This window comes from Equus caballus, chromosome 14 (assembly GCF_041296265.1).
Source record: "Equus caballus isolate H_3958 breed thoroughbred chromosome 14, TB-T2T, whole genome shotgun sequence".
In the NCBI taxonomy this organism is placed as follows: Eukaryota; Metazoa; Chordata; class Mammalia; order Perissodactyla; family Equidae; genus Equus; species Equus caballus.
Window position 1 is genome coordinate 13,863,812 of NC_091697.1, and position 22,970 is coordinate 13,886,781.

At 48.7% G+C, this 22,970-nt stretch overlaps 1 protein-coding gene and 1 long non-coding RNA gene across 52 annotated transcripts in view; one reads left to right on the forward strand and one right to left on the reverse strand.

The window, feature by feature from the left end:
- The window catches only part of LOC138917406 (olfactory receptor 2AE1-like), a 407,962-nt gene that overhangs the window by 77,438 nt on the left and 307,554 nt on the right, over positions 1–22,970 (reverse strand). For 25 of the 50 annotated variants that reach the window (XR_011425363.1, XM_070233603.1, XM_070233630.1 and 22 more), the window contains exons 12-15: positions 12,436–12,591; positions 11,067–11,192; positions 7,065–7,300; positions 3,931–5,048 (exon numbers count right to left, since the gene is read on the reverse strand). Coding sequence is in view for 9 of the 50 variants with exons in the window: in XM_070233644.1 (XP_070089745.1) it covers positions 3,980–4,762 (783 nt within the window). In the remaining 41 variants the exon portion in view is untranslated. Of the gene's footprint in view, positions 1–3,930; positions 5,049–5,750; positions 5,853–7,064; positions 7,301–11,066; positions 11,193–12,435; positions 12,592–22,970 lie in introns of those variants that run through there. The other 25 variants (XM_070233642.1, XM_070233636.1, XM_070233641.1 and 22 more) reach the window with 9 other exon arrangements.
- On the forward strand, positions 13,804–20,146 carry LOC138917409 (uncharacterized). Of its 2 annotated transcripts, XR_011425366.1 has the most exons (4): positions 13,804–14,063; positions 14,810–14,855; positions 15,454–15,514; positions 15,793–20,146. It is a non-coding gene; the product is annotated as an uncharacterized lncRNA (long non-coding RNA). The 2 variants fall into 2 exon arrangements; XR_011425367.1 differs by having other exon boundaries at positions 15,454–20,146.

A 22,970-nucleotide genomic window follows, 5' to 3' on the forward strand; every position in this document is an offset into this window, starting at 1 on the left:
CACATTAAAAAGGTTAAAAGAACGACTCGTTTGTTTGCTGTCTCCCCTACCACCCTACTAAAAGATGCCATTTCCACAAGAACAGGTCCTTCCTCTGTCTTGTTCTCCACTTTATCCCCAGTACCTAAAACAGTACTGGGCACATGGTAAACGTTATTAAGTGTTTGTTGAATGAAAGAAGGAAAAGACATTCCAGTACTTTCTGAGTGGCAGCGTGGCACAGGGAAAGAAACCAGCACTCTGAAATTGGACAGATGTGGTCAACTCAACCACTGACCAGCTGAGCAACCTTCAGCCAGTGGTTCACCCTCCGGGAGCCACCTGGAGTGTAAACCAGGAATATTGCTGTTTAACTCACAGCCTCATCATGACACCCCGATGTGATAACATGTCTGTGAAGCACCAACCACCACAATCACAGGCATTCAATCAATGCCAGCGCCTTTCCATTGTCCTCTTTCATTCTCTCCAAATACCACATGCGAATAATGGTGCTGACCACTTTCCTCTGTGTGGCATGAGCATGACTGAAGCTGTTTTCCTGAGTTATTTTCCCCCAGCCAATGGGACCTGCCTATTAACTGCTACCACTGCAGACAACTGGAAACCGTGGAGGGTCCCTTCTCAGCACCCTGGAGCTGAGTGGCTCCCAGAGCAAAGTGGTCACGGTTACTGTTCAGTCTGTAAACCACGAGGGAGGCCACAGCTCGAGTCGTCTCTCTCACTTTGATGAGTTCTGCCGTGGCAGCCAGTTGGCCTGCCACAAGGTCCCATCCCTTAGGAGAGTTCAAGGCCTCTGCCCAGCCAGAGTGTATCGGCTCATACTGAAAGGTGTGTTCTGGCTTTACCCTTTTATTTGGGGGGTGGACAGAGGAAGGAGTGGAGGGTTTAATCTACTCCCACTTATTAATCACTGGCCTCTGTCCATCCACCAAGTGAGGCTTGCTTCTCCATAGCTTTAACACACACATCCTAATCCATCAGTCCATACTGCCCTGAAAATCCAATGCACATGTCCTCATCTCAGATGTGTCTTTGACTCACGTTAGATCAACAGCACAGAAGAAAGCAAAACCCAGATTTAGATACAGCCTGAGGGACACCAGAAATAAAACTGCTAGGGCTGCCTAGTTGGATATGAGGAAACCCCAAGCCAGCTGTGCCGAGAGCAGCCCCAATTTCTTCTCGCTCTCCCTCTTGCTGAAAACACAACCAGAACAGAAACACTAGCAGAATTAGTAGGCTATTGGGAAACACACTGAAAAGAAAAACAAAAACAAAATAAATATATGGGGGAAATCAAAGCCTTTAATTAACCTGTGGATCTCTAACCAGTTAAACAGTAGAGTAAGATTTCAGGCAGAATACGTGGTATAACCATTTAAGTAGCGATGCCACCACTGAAAAGACGCAGTTGCATCAGGGAACCAAGAGGAAGGGTTTCTGTTACTGGTTTGAATCAATGCCACTGTTTCCTTTCCTACAATAGAGTGAGGTTGTCATCCCCTCTTCCTACATGGGAGAGAGAGGAGCCTGAAGAGGTGCAGCAAGGAAAAATCCCACAAATGTCCTCAAAGCACTGCTGTCCCTCATAAGGCTGGAGAGCGGTCCAAGGCCAGTGCCAGCCCACTCGGCTCCTGCAGGTCCAAGGGGTTTCTGGGAGTCTTCTCAACAGCCAGGTTTGGGTGGCTAATGATTACCTCTATGTTAGACAGATTCTCCTCCCGCACTTCCAATCGGCACCACTGAACATAAGGGTCTCCCACAGGCAAGTCACTGGCATAGCAGATCGAGGACACAGAGACACCGCATGGTCCTCTGAAGTGAGGATCAAGAGGATCCAGTTCTGTCCACACCTCTCCAGTGGAACAGTTCTACAGGTGGCTACCAAATACTGACACCCAATACCACAAGGCCCAAATACCACAAGTGATGGCTGAGAGTACCACCGAGCTGGAATGACATCTTCAGTAGCCATGTCACGACAGCGAGGCCAGTTCATACCTTCCTTTCCAAGCCACAGTGTAAAAACAACATGAGAAAATCTGGCATCTTCTATCCTTTCATTCAGAAAATTCTCCAGACCCTACGATGGGACTTCCTGACAAGCACTCCACCACGCACACGTCATCAACGTTATTTTAAGTCACCTGAATCAAACACCCCATCTCTATTTCCAGCTGCCACAAAGCAACACAACACATGTTGGAAAGGTCTGATCCTCAGGCCTTCCTCTCCCCCAAAGGGCTTCTGACACTTCTCACAAGATACACAGCTTTAAAATTAGAACTGGAAAAGACCACAGTGACCCTCATAGGGCTGAAGCTGCCCCACAGCAGAAATCAGAACATTCCTACAACCAACAATTAAACAACCGAAACCTTCCCAAACATCCCCTTCTTTCTCTGGTTTGCTGTTGCTGCATTAATCATCCTGACACCTTTTTAATTATAATCGCAAACTCGAAGCCATGACTTGCAATGTTATAAAACTGATTTTCCAGTTCAAGCAGGCATTGACTGGTTTCTGTTTTGATAGGAAGCGGCTGTTTGAAGCCTCCTAAAATGTTGCAATTAGTTCTCTCGGTTGAAACAGACAAGACATTAACAGACACATTTGCTGTTTCCATTTAACCTGCTGGAATGTTTATGCCTAAGTGTACTTTTCTCAAGCTTTGAAAGCATAAGGGGTATTTTCTAAAGCGGAAGAAATCAATCAATACATATTATATATTCATATATAATAGATATTATATAATACATACCTATAGTAATATATATTATTATATAATACACATTTGCTATATATTTCTGAAGTTAGGTTATTTCTAAAACTTTCACAGGCTGTAATTTAAACTTAGAAAGCACATCTCTTCAACAGCAAGGCAACTTGTCAGGAAACAATCCTTATTTTACCTATTGGCCTTGTGAAGATGATAATACCACTTTAGCTGACAAAGCCTGTGTTTGTCTGACAATTCCAATTAATTACTGAGACGCAACAGAGATGGGACCAGCCATCCAGATGTTTTTCAGAAAGAGATAAAAAGGGGGGGGGGGAGCAAAGGAGGTTTGCCTTTTGGGAATCTGCTCCAGTGTTTTTTAAATGTAATGGCGGGCAAGAAAGCCGGATTACTAATTTATTTTACCTGCACTTAACTTTCTACTCTCCTCTCCTTTCCCTCACCGCTGGGAGACGGTGGAAGACAAGGGAGATGAACACCTCACAAGACAGAAGCTCTAATCTGTTGCCAAGGAGGCGACGGTTAGAAAGGGCAGGGGTGCAGGATGTAAAAACTCTTAGGGCACCGACTGTCCTGCAGACCTCGATGCTCCTGATGCCAAAGCAACCCAGGGTTGCTGGAGATGGGGAACATCCTCAGTCTTTTCTAGCAAGCCAAAACTCGCCAGCATCATCTTTTTAACTGTTCCCTGTTCATTTTGCTCTAACCTGAAAATACTAAAGTCGGATTCCAGAGACGCAAATACGTTTGAGGGCGATTTTGAGAGATTCCAGGAGATCTCAAAGCCCTTCAGTCAATCTAGCTATCCTGCTTCATGCCTTAGCGTCCCCAACGCAGCAGCGCTGAGCCCCACAAGAGACTGGCCTGGGAAACACCCCGTGGGCACCTGGGCTGGGGATTTCCAGGCGTGGAGCTAGGCAGCTTCAGAAAGCACCTCCCTGGGTGAGGAGCCTGAGGCAGGCAGGGCAGTGTGACACCAGCTCCCCTAGCCCTGAAATACAGTGATCCCTGGCCAGCCTCCAGTCCTCTCCGCGCTCCCCCGAGCAGCCCCGCCAGGGTCCGCACAGCCCTCGTGGGGCGAAGGGCTCTCGGGGAGGTGCCTGGATGACGAAGGGCGTGAGAAGCCGCAGCTTTCCCTCTGGGTCTTCCCCACCCATCTATCGCCTGCGCCGAGCCCAGGGTCCTACCTGTACCACTCCAGCCCCTTTTCGTAGTTCCTGTCGAAGAAGCGTGGCTCTACGCCCACGGCCCGCAGGCCCGCACGTCCGGGTGGACTCGGATCGCCTCCAGCAGCTCGCGGGTGCCTCCTTTCTTGACCCCGATGATGAGCGCCTGTGGCAGCTTCTTCTCCCCATAGTTGGGGGTGCTGAGGGCGCCGCCCCTCTCGCTGCTCCCATTCACCGCTCTCTGGCCTGTGAGCTCCTCGTGGGTGGTGCTGGACTTCTGCGCTTCCCTCTCCAGCAGCGCGCTCTGCGCCGTGATCATCTCGCCAGGGGCCACAGGGGTCCGGAGCCAGGGGTCCCTAGCGAACCCGCTGCCGCTCGCCAGACCCCAGCCGTCGGCCCCGGGGGCAGGGGGCTGCTTGGAGGGCTCCGGAGGCTCCTCGCGGCTCGCGTTGTCCGGCGGCAGCGTGGAGGGCTGTGAGGGGGTGCCGAGGCGCATGGGGGGCGGCAGTAGAGAGGGTGGCGGCGGGCTCGGCAGGGGCTCGGCAGCAGTGCCGGCGGCTCCTGCAGCACCACGGGGAACTGCAGGGTGCCCGAGCCGCCCAGGAGGCTGTAGCACAGGTAGGTGACAGACAGGGACAAGGCGCAGAGAAAAAGCAGCTTGCGCGCCAGGCGGCGGCGGCGCGGCGAGAAGTGGAGGCAGAGGCGGAGGAGGTGCGGGCCACGGGGTCATCGCGGCTCCGGGCTCGCTGCGGCAGCGGCGGCGGCAGCCCCCGACGCAGCCCGGACATGGTTTCAGCCGCCGCCAGCGCCCCCGCCCGGCCCCCCCCCCCTCCCCCAGCCGCCCAGGCTGCATGAAGTGACGCCACTGCACCCCGGCCCTGGCCGCTGTCGCGCTGCGCCGGGGAAGAGCCCGGCTGCATGATCCCCCTCCCCACTCTTCCCACGGAGTCCGGGTGGCCCCCCACCACCCCCCTCAGCCTCCGGCAAGGGGACCAAGGGGGGCGCGTGGACCCGCCGGCTGCACCTGCTCCGTCTGCAGCGCCCCCGCTTCCCCGGCTCCGACGCGGCTCCTGCTTCAGTCTCTGCCGCCGCCGCCGCGCCCTGTTGCAGCCCCGAGTTCCCTCCCCGCTGCTAACTTTCTGCGGGAAGAGAAAGGCGTGGATGGGAGGCGGAGGGGCCCGGGCGCGCGGTCCGCGCCGCCGAGGGAAGGGGGAGTGCGCCTCGAGCGAGCCTGCAGAGGGGGACGTAGAACAGAGGCGGCGTGCGCTAGGCCTGGGGCACCCGGCAAAGCGGAGATCGTGCCCCCCTCCCCCGCCCCGCACCACATTCATGCTGGAGAGGTTCCCCTCCCCTGGGAGCCTGGGACGCCAGTTTCTCCTTCCCTCTCCTGATACTTTCAGAGACTTAGAGCCCGACGCCTGCCGCCAGTGCCGCCCAACAGGTAGCTGGCGGCCACAAGGCGGTGAGCTCTCGCTTCCCCTTTTCTCATGGGACTCCAGGCAAACTCGGTCCATCCGTGACCCGCCCTTCTCCCTTCCTGGACATCCTCCTGCCTTTGACCCAGGAGGAATTTCTTGTCCATACCAGGATTCCCATGCCAACTTCCATCTTTCCAGCCTCCCCATCTTAACTTGAAGCTCCTGATTGGTGGAGCTTTGACACAAACCCACAAATTTCCTTGCCCTAGAGCTTCTGCCTCTGTCCCGCCACCGGTTGGTTGACTGTGCTTTCTGCTCCAAAAGGAGAGGCTGTCTCCTCCTGGACACCCTGAACCACAGATGCACATGCGCCCTGGATTTCCCTGGACCAAAATAGACTGAGACTATCATCGCTCTAAACACCTTATAAGCAGAGAGAAGTTGTGTTGCTGTGTCTGTGCATCGCTTCATTGAATTACAAAGTATCTTCTTTGCAGAGAGATTTCTGTCCCTCACGTCCCTCTCCTGGGGGGAATGGTAAACATCAGAAAGCTTTGGAACATTCAAAACTACACTTTGCTTCCTGTTTCCTTTTGTTCAGGGAGGTAGAGGAAACGCGAGGCTGGAATGGCAGGAACAGGCAGAGCTATCAACTGAGGCACTCCAGCGAACTCTGCTTCCTGGGGGCAGGGGCTGGCCCTGCACGCACCTGGCGCCAGTCTTTCCCAGAGGCTGGCTCCAGTGAGTCCTGTTTACCCTGCTAGCCACAGCTGGGTGCCTGGAGGGTCTGCTTTCACCTACAGGGCTGATGTGCTTGGCATCTCCAGTTTTGTTTGATCACATAACAGGGACAACAGTTGAAAGAAAATGTATATAGTGTCTAAATATTAACTAGATACCTAGTGCCAAAGAGAGAAAAAAATGTTGCTCCAATAACATGAACACAGACTTTTCCCTGAGTGAACAGAAGCTCACGGCTGCTCTCAGCTGGACGTGAGCTTCCTTCACTGCAGCTTCAGCTCAGATAAAGATTATTCCTTTAGAATATATTTTTTATGGTACACCGGAGACCTCTGAAATGCAGAGTCTGGTGTCCTGTAAATCATTTCGTGGAACTAGGGATGCTTTTTCAAACACCACGCAACTGCACTCCTGTAATGTTAATGGGAAGGGGCCAACTGGAGCTGGGAGCAGCACAGCTTGCCCGTCCCTCCTTCGGCTCCAGGCCCAGCTCTGGGTGGTCGCCCAGGAGGGCCCGGTTGCAGCAAATATTGTCACTGCTGTCGTCCATCTCCCTTTCAAAGCTAAGGCACCAGGATGCCCAGCACGTGGTCCAGGGGCCTCCCTACAGTCCCTGCCCGGCTCCCAGACTTCTCTATCCCAGCTCTCGGCAATCCAAATGAACTTGCTCTGTAGCTACTTTTACTAAAGATGTGCTTTCAAATATGGAAAGGTTTTGATAAAATGGTACTAACATTTAACCTAGAGGTGGCAAACTGGTAACAAATTAAGAACTGAATGTGGCCAGCGCAGTGATATTAAGAAGTTGAAACTGGTTGCAATGTTGTAAAATTGAGGACTTTCCCAAAAAATTTGGCTATGAGGTTTCTGCTGAAATAGTAGATCCTGCAACTTTGGGCCCCTCAGCCAGAACCGAGAGGCCCCCCTGACATGGAGCATGTGCCCTGTTCTTCACGGTGCCCCCCCAGAGTGCCCTCATACATTTATGTTACTTGCCTGGATGCTGCTAATGAGGACACTTCCCAGTGTCGCTTCTCCCTCTTGTCCACAGATAGTCCTACTTAAATAAGAGACTCTTGAAAGAACGGAACCCCGTTGGTGAAATGTTAGGCCCCACAACTGATGGGGAAGAGGTGATTTTTGGGGAGAGGAGCTTTGTAGATTTCTCACTTGGGCACTTACCTGTTTTGTTCTCCATCCAGGTTTTTTCTGGGAGCCAGTTCTTGAGAAACCTATAATGGAAAGTACGAGCTATCTACATAGGGAGAACTCAGACTTCGTTCAGCAATTCCCTGGGCATCTGGAGACTTGATAGAATACTTTTTTCTTTTTCCGTTGCCAACACCCATGCCCATTCAGGCCTATGAGAGTTTTTACAATGCTCCTCCAACTGGTCTCCAGGCCTCCAGCGTGCCTCATTTCTCTTCATCGTAGAGGACAATAGCAGATCAATGTTTCTGAGGCATGGCTCCACCAGTGCCCTCTCTGATGCGGAAACCTTCCTCTCACTGCCTACCTGATAGACTCCAACTCTCTGCCTTAGCACTCAAGGGCCCCTCCGCCTTGCATGTATCCCACAGTCCTGCCAAACCGAACAGTACCCACTACCCAAAAGCACACATTGCATTCTTCTCTTTCACCTCTGCCTGATCAGATGATGGAGTTGAAACAAAGCCGTCATTTGCTAGTTAAGTGACTTTCGGACAGGTCATTTCACCTCCCTGACCCTCAGTTTCTGCATATGTAAGTGATGAATAGTAAGACTCACCTCATATTGTTTTTATAAAGAATTAAATTGACTTAGAGAGCATATGCAAAAACAGCTGGCTCCCTGCCTGACATGCTGCAGCCACCAGTAATTATTCGGACCTAAATATTGGCTCATGCCATGCCCTGCTTCTTTTCCTATTAAAACCTTATCCTTGAAAAATCGGTGTGTACCCTTTCTCCAAAACCAGCCCAAGGTGTAAACTGAAGTTCACTTTCCTAAGCCGCTCAGTGACATTTATAACGCCAAATCTAATGCCTTAGTTTTTTTTTTTAAGCGAAAGAAGCTAACTCTGGCTAACTTCAGTTTTCTTATTAAAGAAATTGACTAGAAGGATTTATGGTAACTCACATAACTGAAGGGAATTTTTGAAAAATCAACAAACAAAAAGCAAAAATAAGCTTTGGAAGGCACAATAGAGCACAGTGTATAGTTATTATTACTGCTGTTCACCAGATATTGTCGGCTCTTCTCTGGCCCACAGAAGGGATGTATCTTCTTGGCCCCTTAAAGTCAGAGGTGACTCTGTGAGCCTTTGGTGAATGAAACTTGAGCAAAAGTGAGGTTGTCTCTTCCAGACAGAACCTTTGGCAAACAGTGGGAGTGTGTTTTTCCTGCCTGGCAGTTGTGCAAGAAGTTGGATCGAGCATCTTTTAGCTGCCATCTACTCAATCCTCCAGACTGAGCAAGGATAATACAGAGCCAGCCCCTGATGACATGGAGCATGTTTGAGAAATAAACCTTGGTTATTTTTAGCTGAGACTTAGGAGTTTGTTGTGAATACAGCACAACATGGACTATCTGACTGATGAAAACATACATATTATCAATTTCCTCTGCTGTTGACCAAAATGACTTCAGTGAGCCAATATTAGAATTCCTTTTCACAAAGGTGGATAAGTGACAGATTAGAAGTCTACACTGTCCCAGGAGTGTAGACTGATACCACGCTTATATATAGCAAAGATATTTCCTCATTTTGTCCTTTACTTGTCAATAAAAAAGTATATCTATAGAAATCTGGAGGTAAGGCTCCAGACAAAACCAACATGGTGACAAGGAGGAACATTACATACTTGTAAAAGGAGCAACAGATGAGAAAATAATAATAATGGCCGGGAACTTATAGAACCTTGCGTTGAAAGGGATCTCATATGGAACTTAGGAAATATTATAGCTGTAAGCACTACATGACAAAATCTGGTGGACGGAATTAAACAATACTTCGAAGAAAGATACCTTCAATATACTTATCTAAAAAGAAAAATTAGAAACCAACGAGCTGCTTGCTCAAGAAGCTAGACAAAGAGCGAGACAGTAAAGTCAGGAAGAAAGGAAATGATAAAGATAAATGCCAAACCTTTGTTTCTATTTATTTGCTCTTTATTTATTGCTATGGACTGAATTCTGTCTCCCCACAGTTCATATAATGGAAGCCCTGACCCCCGTTGTGACCATGTCCAGACACAAGGTCTTTAGGAAGTAATTATGGTGAAAATGAAGTCATAATGGTGGAACCTAAATCAGATAGGACTGTGGCCTCATCAGAAGTGGAAGAGATCTCTCTTTCTGTTTCTTCACACGCATACACACACCCCGCCATCTGAGGACTCAGTGAGAAGGGGACCTTATGCAAGCTGAGGAGACAGCCCTCGCCAGAACCTGACCATGCTGGCATCCTGCTCTCAGGCTTCCAGCCCCCAGAATGGTGAGAAAATAAATTTCTGTTGTTTAAGTCACCCACGCTATGGCATTTTGTTATGGGAACCCAAGCTAAGACGCTTATCTTTCACAGTTTGTTCCTGGGTTCTGGTACCAATTCCAATGTGTGTGGGGTTGGGGGTCGGGGGAGTCCCCCACACCAACAAGCAATTCTTGGGACACCAGCTGGGTGTCCTACAATTCAACTCGATTCTGACACTATGAACCCAGAGACAGCATCACACCCCACAGGTTAAGGGTTCAGCCCCACAAGACTGCCCCCACTGCAGGTGCCAACAGCAAGTCTGGGTTGTCGCCTATGCTTCTGAGCAACTGGCTGTCAGTAGGAGGTTCCCAAGACTCTCTACTCCGGTTCGACGAATTTGCTAGGGCGGCTCACAGAACTCAGAGAAACCTCTTACTTACTAGATTACCTGTTTATTAGAAAAGGATATGACTCGGGAATAGCTCGATGGAACAGACGCATAGGGCAAGACATGGGGAAAGGGCACTGAGCTTCCACGCCCTCTCCAGGTAACCACTCTCCCAGAACCACCTCTCTCCCAGACCCTCCACATGGTCACCAACCGCGACGCTCTTGGAAATCTGTCCTTTTGGGTTTTTATGCATAAGCCGTTTATTTATTCTCTTACCCTCGGCTGCTGTTTTTCCTTCCCCATTTATAGCCCAAAGCCAATCAAAGAAGGACATGTGCAGTGTGATGCTGTTCCTGTACATTTTTTAAGTGCATAACAATGTAAGAATTTGTTAATGGAGACATACACATGTATGTCTTGACTATGCATAAAAATGTAATCTTTTGTTAATGGAGCCATGCACATGGATATTCTTGGAATCATAAAGAATGTAATTAATTTTAGGATACTGATACCTATGATGAGAGAGGGAGGAGAACGGGATGGAAATGTGAATTTTAGGTGTGACGGCAACATTTTGCTTCTTAAAAACACAGATATCATTGTGGGCTGAATCATGTCCCTGAAAATTCATATGTTGAAGTCCTAACTCCAGGACCTCAAAATAGGGCTGTATTTGGAGAGAGGGCCTCTAAAGAGGTAATTAAGGTCAAGTGAGGTCACATGGGTAGGCTCCAATCCAATGTGACTGATAGTCACGTAAGAAGAGAAGATTAGAACTCAGACACACACAGAGGGAAGACCGTGTGAGGACACAGGGAGAAGTGGCCGGGGAGAGAGGCCTCAGAAGAGACTATACCGGCCAATGCCTTGATCTTGAACTTCGGCCTCCAGAACCGTGAGAAAATAAATTTCTATTGTTTAAGCCACCCTACGTGTGGCATTTTGTCATGGCAGCCCCAGCAAATGAATGCAACATCGGAAGCAAATAGGGCAGAATTGAACGTCTGTTCTTTCTGGGTATTGGGGCCGGAGATAGAGGTCATACTATGTACTCTTCTGCATATTTGAAATATTTCCATAATAGTTAAGAAAATAACAAGCAGATCCCGAAAAAGAATAACCAGAGAGTAGAAATTTATGTGTGATTACCTTACAGGCCAAGGTGGGTTTCGCGTTGGGCAGGTGGTTCTCTTCCACAGGGTGTGTCAGTCACCCGTGAATTCCCGTCTCTTGGCTCCGCCATTCCTGACGCCTGTATCATTGTCTGCAACCAATCTGCACAAGGAGAAAGAAGGAACACGGAGAAGACACACCTGCTTTCAAAAGTTCCAACCTGGAAATGGCACACACCACTTCCACTCCCATTGCATTGGCTGAAACATAGTCACACGCCACACCTCACTGCAAGTTGCTGGGTGACTGCCTTCCTGGGCACCCAGGACAAGGATGTGGACAAACAGCCAGTAGTCCCACCCACAATGTCATCAGGTTGACCCTGGTCTTCATGCTGCTGCTCAGTCCACAGCGTGTCTGCCAGGCCTATGGTTAGGGTTTAGATATTGTACAAAGGCGCGGGGTTGGGGGTCATGGTTTGGGACTTCAAAGAGGAGGAAGCCAATTCACAAGGAGACAGAAAACCAAATGTTTGCTGGGCCATCTCTAAACAAATGAGAGAGAACTTGTGTAAAATGGGCCCGGCTAGGTACCTTCTTCTCTACCACATCTAGAGTTCCCTACGTTGACAGCTCCTTCCTGGAACAGGCCTTCTGTCTTAAATTCTTTTAGGCAGTTAGGGGTGAGGCCAAAGTTTCTTTCATATATAAATTTTGAGTGTATATATGTAATTTATAGAACTAAATAAATGAATTTAAATATAGATACAATGGATTATATATTCTATTATATAGCAATATTAATATATATTATATATAGATAATCTCCTTGGTTCTCCAGAGAACCCTGACGAATACAGGAGGAGTTAATATTCTTTTATCGATGGCATTTACATTTAATCATTTGAAATTCTTAGTTATGACATTGTTATGGCTTGCAAGGAAGTGTCCTTTTCAGTGTTTCATTTAGAGGCCTCAAGATACCAATGTTAAAAAGTTTCCCATTTTACTTGTTTGGTTTGATAGGCTTTTTCCAATTGAGTGCACAGATAAACCAATTTAGGAATTTCAAAGGAGCCCCATTTAGGCCAGTGAAGCCTTAAATCACCCTGAGTAATCTGAGCCCAGTGGGACAAAAATCTACATGTAGAAGGTCTGTATTCTTTAAAGACAAAACCAGCAGGAGTCCCAGAGTGGGGCTGTTCTTTGGTGGTCCTCTTAGAAAATGGATTTCTCATCTGTATGAACTTACCAAAGGATCAAAGGCCCAAAAAAGGAGTGAAAGAAACAGAAGTTTCTAACAAAGCTGACAACGGAAGGATGGCCAGAACCAGTATCAAAGGACGCCTACAGAAAGAGTCTGGACCTCTACCAAAAATGGGAGGTCCAGGCCCAGGAGGACTTACCACCAGGAACCAGAGCCACCAGGAGGAGACGACAGAGCACAAAAGATTCTTTGCAGGCACCTTGCTTGTGTCTGTGAAGTGGCACCAGAATTGAAGGTCAGTAGCTAGGGATCCCACTTCTGTCACCATATAAAGTCAGCAAATAAGAGGCATAAACTGCAAAAGAACCAAAAAGTTTATTTGGGGTCTCAAGAATTGCAATTCAGGAGATGTAGATTCGAGTAGAAGCTCAAATGTGCTCCTAGGAAGACAAAGGAGGCAGGGGTAGATAAAAGGAAAGGACACAGGCTTACAAAGGTCTACAGTGAACAGTTACTGACTGGTTCTGGCATGGGGTGAGCTGACTTGCCAGAACATAGTTGGTCCTAGGCAGACTGTCCCTTCTTGGAATGAGGAAACACTTCAAGATGTGACCTCTGCTGTCGGGTAAAGCTCAAAAGTTCAGTTAACATCTGGTGGTGGATGTGGTGTACAAGCATAAGCCCCACTTCCTTAATGGCCTCCCAGCTCCATTTTAGAAGCCTTGAAAATGGTATTCCGTTTTGTCATTGTCATCCACCACAGTCACGCACCACGTAACAATATTAACGATGTTTCGGTCACTGATGGACCACATATATGACAGTGGTCCCATACGGGTAGCACCACATAGCCTAGGTGTGTAGTAGGCTCTACCACTTAGGTTTGTGTAAGTACACTGTGTGATGTTCACACAACAGTGAAAGTGCCTAATGATGCATTTCTCTAAACATTTCCCTTTCATTAAGTGAGGTACGCCTGTACTGATTTTAGTCTTGTGAGTGTTGAATAATGAATTACTCATTTCAATTATTTGAGTCAGCCCCACTGGCTGAAGATGGTAAAGGCTGACTGAAGCAAAAAACTAAAATTTGTTATTCAACATTCACAAAACCAAATGAGTAAAGAAGAACTTTAAGTTCTATATCAGGGTTCATGTAAGGCAAAAACATTCTAAAGGAAAGATGGATTTGAGGACATATATGATTCTGAGTGTAAATGTCTGGGTACAAGCAAAAATTCCAGGGAGCATTTCAGACTTTCGAGGCAGTGGAATTGGTGAAACCAAAGTCAAGCTCTCCAAACAGTAAAGGGGGCCCAGGTAACATCTGGAGTACAGGTGGAACAGGCAGAAAATTTCATTAATGTAATTGTATGATTTCATGAACGGACAGAGTTGGAAAATAGGATGGCAGGGTAGGGCAGAGGGACCTGGAGGGCCCAGGATGGATGGAGAGATCAGCTGGGCTGGTGGGAGGAAGGGGCCATGGGCACACCCTCTTCATGTCCCCTCCCCCACCCTCTGAAACCCTTTGTGACTCTTCAGTGCTCCGTGATGCAGGCCTGGGATTATAGGCAAGTGCGGACACTCTCAGAGCTCAGTTGCCTCAGGCAGCCTTGCGATTCAGAAAATGGAGTTCAGTCAATGGAATGTTCTCTCATTTCTGAATAGCCATATGGAGTTGTTTTTGAGCATCTGCTCAACATTCTTAGATAGTGACTATAACCTCACCATCGTGTGTGGGTTGTGGTTGCTTCTTCTGTTCCTGTGCTTCCTGGTGGGGATTCCATCTTTACCAACCTTGTGGAAAACCAAAATCTACCAAAAGGTAAGGATCCCTGGGCAAGCCACCAACAGGGATTTTTTATTGTTGTTTCCATTTCTAGTCCCACATTTTTAAATGAGTTGGTCCAGAGAGACTCCTAAGATGGCAAGTCTGAATAGAGGATAGAACATCATCCTTCTAGGGGAATAGGCCAGGCAGGAATAGGGGTTCAGCTGGGACTGTTTCCCATTTAAAACTCACAGACCATCTGGGTGTGGTGGAGGATTCCCGGATAAAATCCCATCAGTGATTTCACGGCCCTGCATTAGGTTATTTAGAGAGTTTGGGTTCTGTGTAGGAGAACACTGTTCCCAACACTGGATCACGAGTCACATTCCCATGACGGGCGTCATTCGACCAAACCGTCCTTTGTATTGGGCAGATCAGGAGAGCAGGGCTGAGCCTCTGAGCAGACACTGGAGTGTGAGCTCTGTCCCAGGATACAGGGTCCTATCTGAGGAAGCACAGATGTGACTGGGGGCCTCAGAGTCTATGCCCTCCTTGAGCAGAGGACTTCTGACTGAGAATATCAAGTGTGGACTCTAGCCAAAAATCCTCCTTCGAGTTTTTCAAAGAAGGAAAAATTGAAAGTATCTTATCACCTTTAGAAATTCAGAAAGGGAAAGCACACAAAGTGCTAGTAATAAAAATAGAGAGTGACATTAATCTTGGATGAATATCTGAGTTTCCTAGAGAGAGGAGCAAGCCAACTAAGTCCTCGCTCCTCATTCTTTTCTTTTTGTTCTCAGCGTCAGGGCAGAGCCAAGAGGAGAAGAAAAGGTGGAACATCAAGTGGTAAGGTTCCACCTATCCCACCTGAGCTCTCCAAGGGTGACACATCCTGTCCTCTCCATGAGGTCCCAGGTCCATGGTCTCTGAGGATGTCAGTCGCTAGATAGAGTCCCTCTCAGAAAATAGAGGCCTCAGAGGAAAGGCTCATGGGAAGGTAGTCAGAACCCGAGACATTTCTCAGATTCCTGCTCTGCCCAGCTCTGGGCATGAAGCAGTGATGGGCCTGGACAATGGGTGTTGCCCAGTGGGTTGCCGTGGGAGACGCCAAGAGTCAGAACTTCTGTGTCCTGACCTTGTGAAACTACGTTGACTTCCTGGATGATCAGACTCCTCTTTGAGGTAACCATTGACCTATGTTCCTCACATGGTGGTTTTGAACATCCCATGGGATAATGTATGTGACAGTACTTTATAAATGAAGCAACAAACACATGTGAACCTTATTAATATTATCATTGACCGTTTGACCACATCTACTGATTCTTGGGGCTTTCAGAGTTAATATCCTGTTAATATCCCAAGGGTCTCCCATAAAGGGACTCCCGTGTAACACCTATGCTTCTACCTTTATTACATGTAATTCACTCTTCTGGTTTCCCAGGTTGGAGAAACTACCAGAGGGAAACAGAGGAGAAAAGGAGGCTAATTTCTATTCTGAAAAGGTGACCAGTCTTTTCTTTCCTGATCCCTCTTTGACATGTTCTCTGCAATTCCAGGGATTCAGTACAGCCTGCAGTAGTCATGGGAGGGGTTTGCCATAGGAACGGGTATGTGAATGAAGGCCTTGGGGTGAGGGCTGCTGAGTGTATGGTGAAGTCATAGATGTGGGGCATTGTGAAGGGGCAGCAGGCTTCAGGTGGCCCCTCCCCTGACAGGCCAGCAGGTCCTCCTTTCCTTGTTCTGGTCCTGGCTACAGTTTTCTACTTCCTGTCTCCCGCAGGCCCCTAGGCCGGCCTCTCGATACCACCCGCGTTCGTCAACTATTATGCCCAGACCCCTCCTGTGAGGTGTGTAATAGCACAACTGCTGAAATCAATCGGCTGCTGTTCCTGGAGGACCTGGAAGATGATACTGCCTCTGTGTCCTCTATGGCTTCCACAGCTTCTGGGACTGAGTCATCATTCACTCTGTCCTCTGCCTTCTCAGAAGTCCCTCCAGGAGACCTAACACCATCCCCTCCACCTGACCCTTCCCCACCGCCCCCCTCCGTTCTCTCACCTAACCCAATGACACCCTTAGCTGACTTTCTTTCACCCTCACCACCGGGTCACTCTATGCCACCAGAGCCTATTCCTCCCTTGGAGTCCAAATTCCCAGCAGACCATTCCCCACCCCAACCCATTGCCCTTCCCCCTCTCCCACCACATGACACCCAGGCAACGGGTCCTATTCTCCAACCAGAGGCCACTCTGTCTCTGAATACGATCTTCTCTCTTGACCGCACCCTTTCCCAAGATATTAACCCCTTACCAAATTTGCCCCAGATAATGAATCCCAATGACTCACTGGCTTGTCATCACGCACCACCAAGCCTGTCTGTCTCACCACCGACAGACCACCCTTTAACTGTGACTCAATCTAAATCGGTTTCCATCTTATTGAAGTCTGTTCCAGAGAACTCATCTCCAGATAGCCCTGGTGGGTTGTCCACTTATGTCCCAACAATCAGAGGCACTGACCATTCAAGCCTGTCCATTTCAGAATTATCCTGGTGGCAAGCTTGTGCCAAAGACTTGTTCTTAGCACCTTCCACCTTGGCACCACGTGATTTTAATCGAGAGTTTCTTGCCCTCCATTCTCCAGAGTCCTCTCTGGAGAGACACCCTACAGCTAACCTTATAGAGCCTGGTAACCTCTCATTTCTCAGCCCTCATGTCCTGGCACTCCTGGAGAGACAAGTCCGAAAGAGGAGTGATTTCCTGATGTGGAAGGAAAAGGAGAAGGAGAAGGGCTCTTTTCCAAAACAACTTAGGCCAGGCCACCAACTAAATCCTTCGGGGAAAATGTCAGAGTCAAATGCTGATGAGTGTGACTCAGCATTCTCCCTTCCTTTCTGGAGCAGTGCAGGCAAACCAAAGGAGCTGCACATGCATGAGCAGCCCCCATATCCTAAAATCTTGGAGGACCATTTACAGGAAAAATGTATGCAGCTCTTCTGGGGTCTCCCATCTCTGCACAGCGAGTCCTTGCCCTCTGCTATCCGTGACTCACGTGACTGCACCACAATCTTCCTTTTCAATACCATCTCAAATGCCTCCATGGGCCAAGAATCCCCAGTACCTCTCCATCGCCCACCTCCATCCTTGCCTGAGATCCAGCCCCAACCCTTGCCTCAAACCCTGCCCCAATCCCAGCCCCTACCTCTCACTCAGGTCAAGTCCCAGGCCCACCTTAAATCCCCACTCCCAATCCTACCATCTGGTCCTCTACCCCAGATAAGGATCTGTGGAGTGTGTTACCATAGACCCCCGGATGAATCAGAGTCTCTCACCTCATCTGAAATTCAACAACTGGAATGGAAAGTGTTGCAGAAGCAACAGGAAAGTTTGTGGGGTTCCCCCTCTGTAGTCCAAAGATCTCAGGAAGAATTTTGTTCTTCAGCTCCCAACTTTCCTTACCATCAGGCCTCCCAGGCCCATGCCTCCATCTCCACCCTTCCCGTAGAGTTTCCTCTCAGTGATGAGCTGAGGAAGAAACTGGAACATCACCTTCGAAAGAGGCTCATCCAACACCGGTGGGGCCTGCCCCGCAGGATCTGTGAGTGTCTGTCACTGATGATGCCTCCAAGAGATTTCTCAGAGATAGCTAAGTCAGAAAGCAATCGTGGACTCTCACGGATCTCGGTGAACAAAGATCTAAATGTTGGATTGAGCCAATCCAAAAGCTTCCATGAGAGGGGTTCAGAACTGCTTCAGGTAGAGAAGGAGATGGGGAAGGATCAGGGGCATAGCCCAGAGAACGGCCCAAAAGCTCATCTGTTGAGTGACCCAGAGAGCTCTTCAGATAAGGATCCGGCATATGACTCTGAGAAAGACCTAAATAGTCACATGGCAAGTCTGTCAGGGAAAGCTTCAAGGGCCTTGGAGGAAAGTCTAGATCGGAAACAACTTGAAAATGTCCTGAAAGCACATTTGAGCAAGAAGTTTGAGGAAATCAGTGAGGCTCGGCTCCCTGGGACGGTGCGCAGTTCATGGCATGCTAGCAAGCAGACATTGCTGCTTTCTGACAAACCCCGCACCCAAATAACTCAGAGGAGTTTGCCACCTTCAGTGGGTGGGGACTCCTCCCTGAATACCTTCCAGGAGCTTTGCTTCATTGATTCCAGTGCACAACAGATGATGGAAACCCATATTAAAAGTTTCCGTATGAGGATGGAGTGGGGCCTGCCCTGCAGGGTCCTTGAATCCATACAGGCGTTTAAATTGGAAGATGCTGCATCCCAGTCCTTGCCCTATTTCTACTGGCCCCCCTCAAATAACCCAACTTTGGAAGTCGACTCCAAATCCGAGGGCTTCGAGCCCCATAGAGGAAGCTCTAAATCTGTTCTTCAAGAAAAAGCGGAAACAACAAATTCAGCCCTGGTCCTGGATCGTCTTTGCCCTGCTACATCACCTATGGGCAGGGAAGGACAAGGGGTGCCGAGACAATCACCCTCTGGTATCAACCAAGAGATTGCAGAGGTTGTTCAGAGGAGTAAGGGTGCCAGGCAGACTCATCTGCCTGTCACATGTGGCATCACAGGCAAAACGAGTCAGAAATTTACTCAACTAGGCAACAGATGCCCCCCAGAGCTGCCTGCAAGGCAAGCTGGTGCCAAACCTGAGACAAAAGATGAGAGAGTGAGTTCCAGTGATAGAAGAGAAGGGCGACAGGACAAAAAGATGAAGTCGGAACCCTTTTCCATGTACAACACGGCCAGGGACATATTCAGGGCCAAGGAGCTCAATGCTCTGCAGTCAAAAACTGGTAGTGTGTTGACAACCAGCAAGCCAGGAAGCTCCCAAATGATACGTGAGAATCACAGTAAAATAGAAATTACTGGGACCATTGAAAGCCCTGCACCAAAAAGACAAGTTCCCCAAGACCCAAAGTCATCGGATCTTAAGGAACATCTGTTTGGGGAATTAAAGTCAAAACTAGAGAAGAGGAATCAGAGCCAGGTCCAAGGCCAAGACACTGACAGGTCCCCTGCCTCAGAGAGCTTGACTTACAAGGCCTCACTGACTCATGCCCACGGTGTCTCCAGTGGGGACATGGGAGCTTCCCAGGTGCTGCGTGTCCATCTGGAGGACAGTGGGATCAGCAGGCAGCAGCGGCAGGAGCCTTGGGTCCCTAAGAAAGACCTAAAGAGGTCCGAGGATAAGAAATTCCCACCAGCTACAATGAGACTGAGCCCTCCGGGCCCCAACAAAGAAGAGCTTGGTGGAGGGGATGCAGGGTTGGGGACATCCCAACCTACAAGAAAGAGTTTCCCTACTCAGATCACAGCATCAGAGGAGACGCTTGGGAGCAAGTCTTCCCAGACCTCATCACAGAAGGCACAGCCTCCTCCTGAAAGTCTGTTCAGAAAAAAGATGAACGACATTTTTCAATGGCTTCGTCCTGGGACAAAAGGCAAAAAGCAAGAACATCCCCCGGAAAAGGGCCGCCCCATATCATCTGCACAGAGCAGAGGCCTGGTTAAAGGGAGAGCTGCCGTTACTGGGACCACCACGGCTCAGAAGACCAGGACGGTCCCTGGGAAGTTCCCAGTGGAGAAACTGGGGCAGCGGTGTGCAACAGAGGTCACCCGCCCTCAAGAGCCCCTTCCTTCCCTGAGGAAGTTTGTGAAAACTGAGCAGAAGGCAGAAGAGCAGGCCCAGGCAGAGCCCGTCCAGGGGCATCCTTCCAACTACAGGGCTCCCTCCTGTAAAGTGCCAAACACCAAGTCCTGCCACCAAGAAGTTGTCTTTGCTGGCCGGAATTATCCTACATGTTCTAGATGGATCAGAGACCAGAAAGGACACCCTCAGAAAGTCGTGGCGTTTAAAGATCAGCTATTGGATCAGAAGCGTCCCTTATCTGTGCCCCGCAGGGAGCATGTGCCCCATCCAAGCTCCACCTGCAGGCGTCAAGCCGGCCCAGGGGCCTCCAGCTGTTCTCACCACTGCTAAAGGCACTATGTTTAGGGATCCGTCTCTACGTCAACAGAAAACGCTTTTCCAGCGTTTCGAGAGCGGAAAATTTCCCACCACAAAATAATTCCTTCTCGTGGAGAATATTAATTCTCCCCAATAAATGATTCTCTAATAATAGTGATGTCTTTTCTGTGTCCTGTGTTGGGGGCATGGGTTTCAGGTAACTCAGGGCTTGTGCTTAGGGAAAAGGAGGAGTGAGTTCAGCTCTTACTGATTGCTTCCTCTGGCTTCTGAAAGGTCACCAGTGCTCTGCAGCTCTTGTTGACAAAGCGATATCACGTGCCCCCAAAAGCCCATTTCCTCCCTGATGAAGTTTGAGGAGGTGGGCTCTGCCTCCTGCCTCTTCGCTTAGCCTTAACGAAAGTGTAGAGCTGCCCACACCTTCCGCTCACTGAATGTTTTACATCCTTCAGAGAGTAGGGAAGACAGGTGTTCTCTATCCGAAGAGGGTCAAGAATAGGTATGCAATTCATAAAACAACAATGAAGAAAAAACAGTGGCTTCATCATGATTTAGAGGTCAGTGACCAGAGGACCCCACAGGGGGTGAACCCTAAATGGGATTTGGGGGGTGGGGGAGGGTATTGCTGCAGTGGATCCTGGGCTGGTGGGGGAGGGGCTAGCAACAGCACAGACACGCCTTAAGAATCTGTCATGTGAGTCATATTAATGTGTTAGGGAAGAATACTTTAAACTTTACACTGAGGTTTCCCTACTGGAAAGGCACCTGGGGGAAGTGGTTCCCCTCTGTAGGTATTTCTTCAGACTGCCAAATGATATTTTGTTGCAGAGCAAAAGCATCACTCAGCTGCCAGTAGTAACAATGTTGACCAAGTAGCCACCTACCTCCCAGGATAAAATAAAGCTGAGAGTAAGGAAAAGATGACTTGGAGTAAGCCAGGAGGAAAGAAAAAATGAAGAGGGGAAAGAAGGACCTTGCTGGTAGAACAAAGCTTTATGCCACATCATCATCCATATGGTGACCCTGTCCTGTTCCCCCCGCCCCCTCCTCAATCTGATCCAGGCATCACCACCTTGAGGCTGATCCAGGCACTGCACAGCACACTGATGCCTTATTCCAAAAAGGCACTGGGCTGTTCTTTGAATACTAAACACTATCTGCAGGGAGGTCATCAGGCATGGCATCCCCCTCTTTGGGAAGGTGATCTTGCTGCCTTCCGTCCATCTATGCTTAATAGGAATATACAAGATCTTGCCCTTAATGTGTACAGTTCACCTATCAGGATGGAAGTGCCGCCTCTGATATTCACGGCCTTGGTGGAGCCATGGTTGGTCTCCCCCAGAACATCTGCAGCTCATGAACCAGAGGTGAGTCCCAGACTATGCACCAGGTTACAGATATATGGGGGTCTCACCATGGACTGCACACATACCCACCCTTACAATAGGGGTTTGGAGGAAAGGCAACTCCACTTAGACAGACTGGGACTCAAAAATTGGCTGAGTGTCAACTGGGGCAAAATTCAAAAAGCATTATGATGGTGAGCGTGAAATACATTAAGTTGTAGATGTCTAAGTAAAATAAAGATGGTTACAAGGGTGGAAAAATAAAATACCAATTTTGTTTTCTAAAAACAACATGATTTTAAAAATGGAAGGGAGGAGAAAAAGGGAAAAATAGAATAAAATGATTGTTCTGTAAGTAATAAGAGGGGGTCAAGACATAGGTGACAAACGAAATAAGACTCCAAGTAAGGGAAAGGAATTTGAGGTTTCCAAGCCCCTTGAGGGAAGCTCTAAAAGTTTTCAGGGAAATAAGGTGCAAACAACGAATTCAGTCCCCATCCTGGATCTTCCACTCCCTGCTACCTCATCTGCGGGCAACGAAGGACAGGGGGCCCTAAAACCATCCCACTCTGATAGCGACCAGGAGCTTGCCAAGGACATCCAGTCAATCGAGCATGGCAGACAGACTTCAGAGATCCTCACACACAGCTTTATAGACAAAGTGAGTCAGAGTAAGACTGCACTAGACAATAACAGATGCAGCCGAGAGGTGCCCACAAGGCAAGCTGGGGCTGGACATGTGCCAAGGGATGAGAATGTGAGTTCCAGTGATAGAGAGGACATGATTCAGGGCCAAAAGATGGTGGAGAAGAATTGAAAACATTTTTCCACGTCCACCATGAACTTCAGGGAGATATTCAAGGCTGAGGAGCTGTGCGTTCTTACATCACAATCTTGTGACATCTTGACAACCAACAAGTTGGGAAGCTCCCAAATGGTAAATATCAATGTGAGCAAAGTAGAAACTACCCTGACCAGTCAATGTCCCTCACCAAAAATACCAGTTCCCCAAGATTCCAAGCCATCAGACATTAAAAAACAGCTCCTTACCGAGTTGAAGTTTCAATTGAAGAGCAGGGAACATAGCCAGCCTAAAGGCTCTCCCGCTGACATATCCCTTACTTCAGATAGCTTGCCTTCCGACTCCTCACTGACTCAGTCCCAGAGCGTCTCCAGTGGGGACATGGGAGCTTCCCAGGTGCTGCAAGTCCACTTGGAGGACAATGGGGATTGGCGGGAACCCTGGGCCTCTAAGCATGTCTCATGGAAATGCCAGGATAGGAATTTCCCACCAGCTGCAAAGACAGTGAGACCTCTGGACTCCAGAGCAGGAGAATGTGGAAGCGAGGATTCAGGAGTTGGGACGTCTAAAGCCAGAAAGAAGAGCCACTCTATTGAGGACAGAGAATTAGAGGGCACTTTCCCGTATCTGTCACAGAATGAACAGTTTCCTCCTGAAAGTTACTTCAGAAAAAAAATGAGGCAGTTTTTTCAGTGGATTAATTCCAAGAAAAAAATCACAGGGCAGGAAAGTCCCCAGCAAAAAGCCAAGTTCACGTCAACCTTTGCACCGCTCTGAGACCCAGCTCAAAGTGCAGCTCTCGTGAGCTGTGGGCCTCCTGAAGCTCATGAGC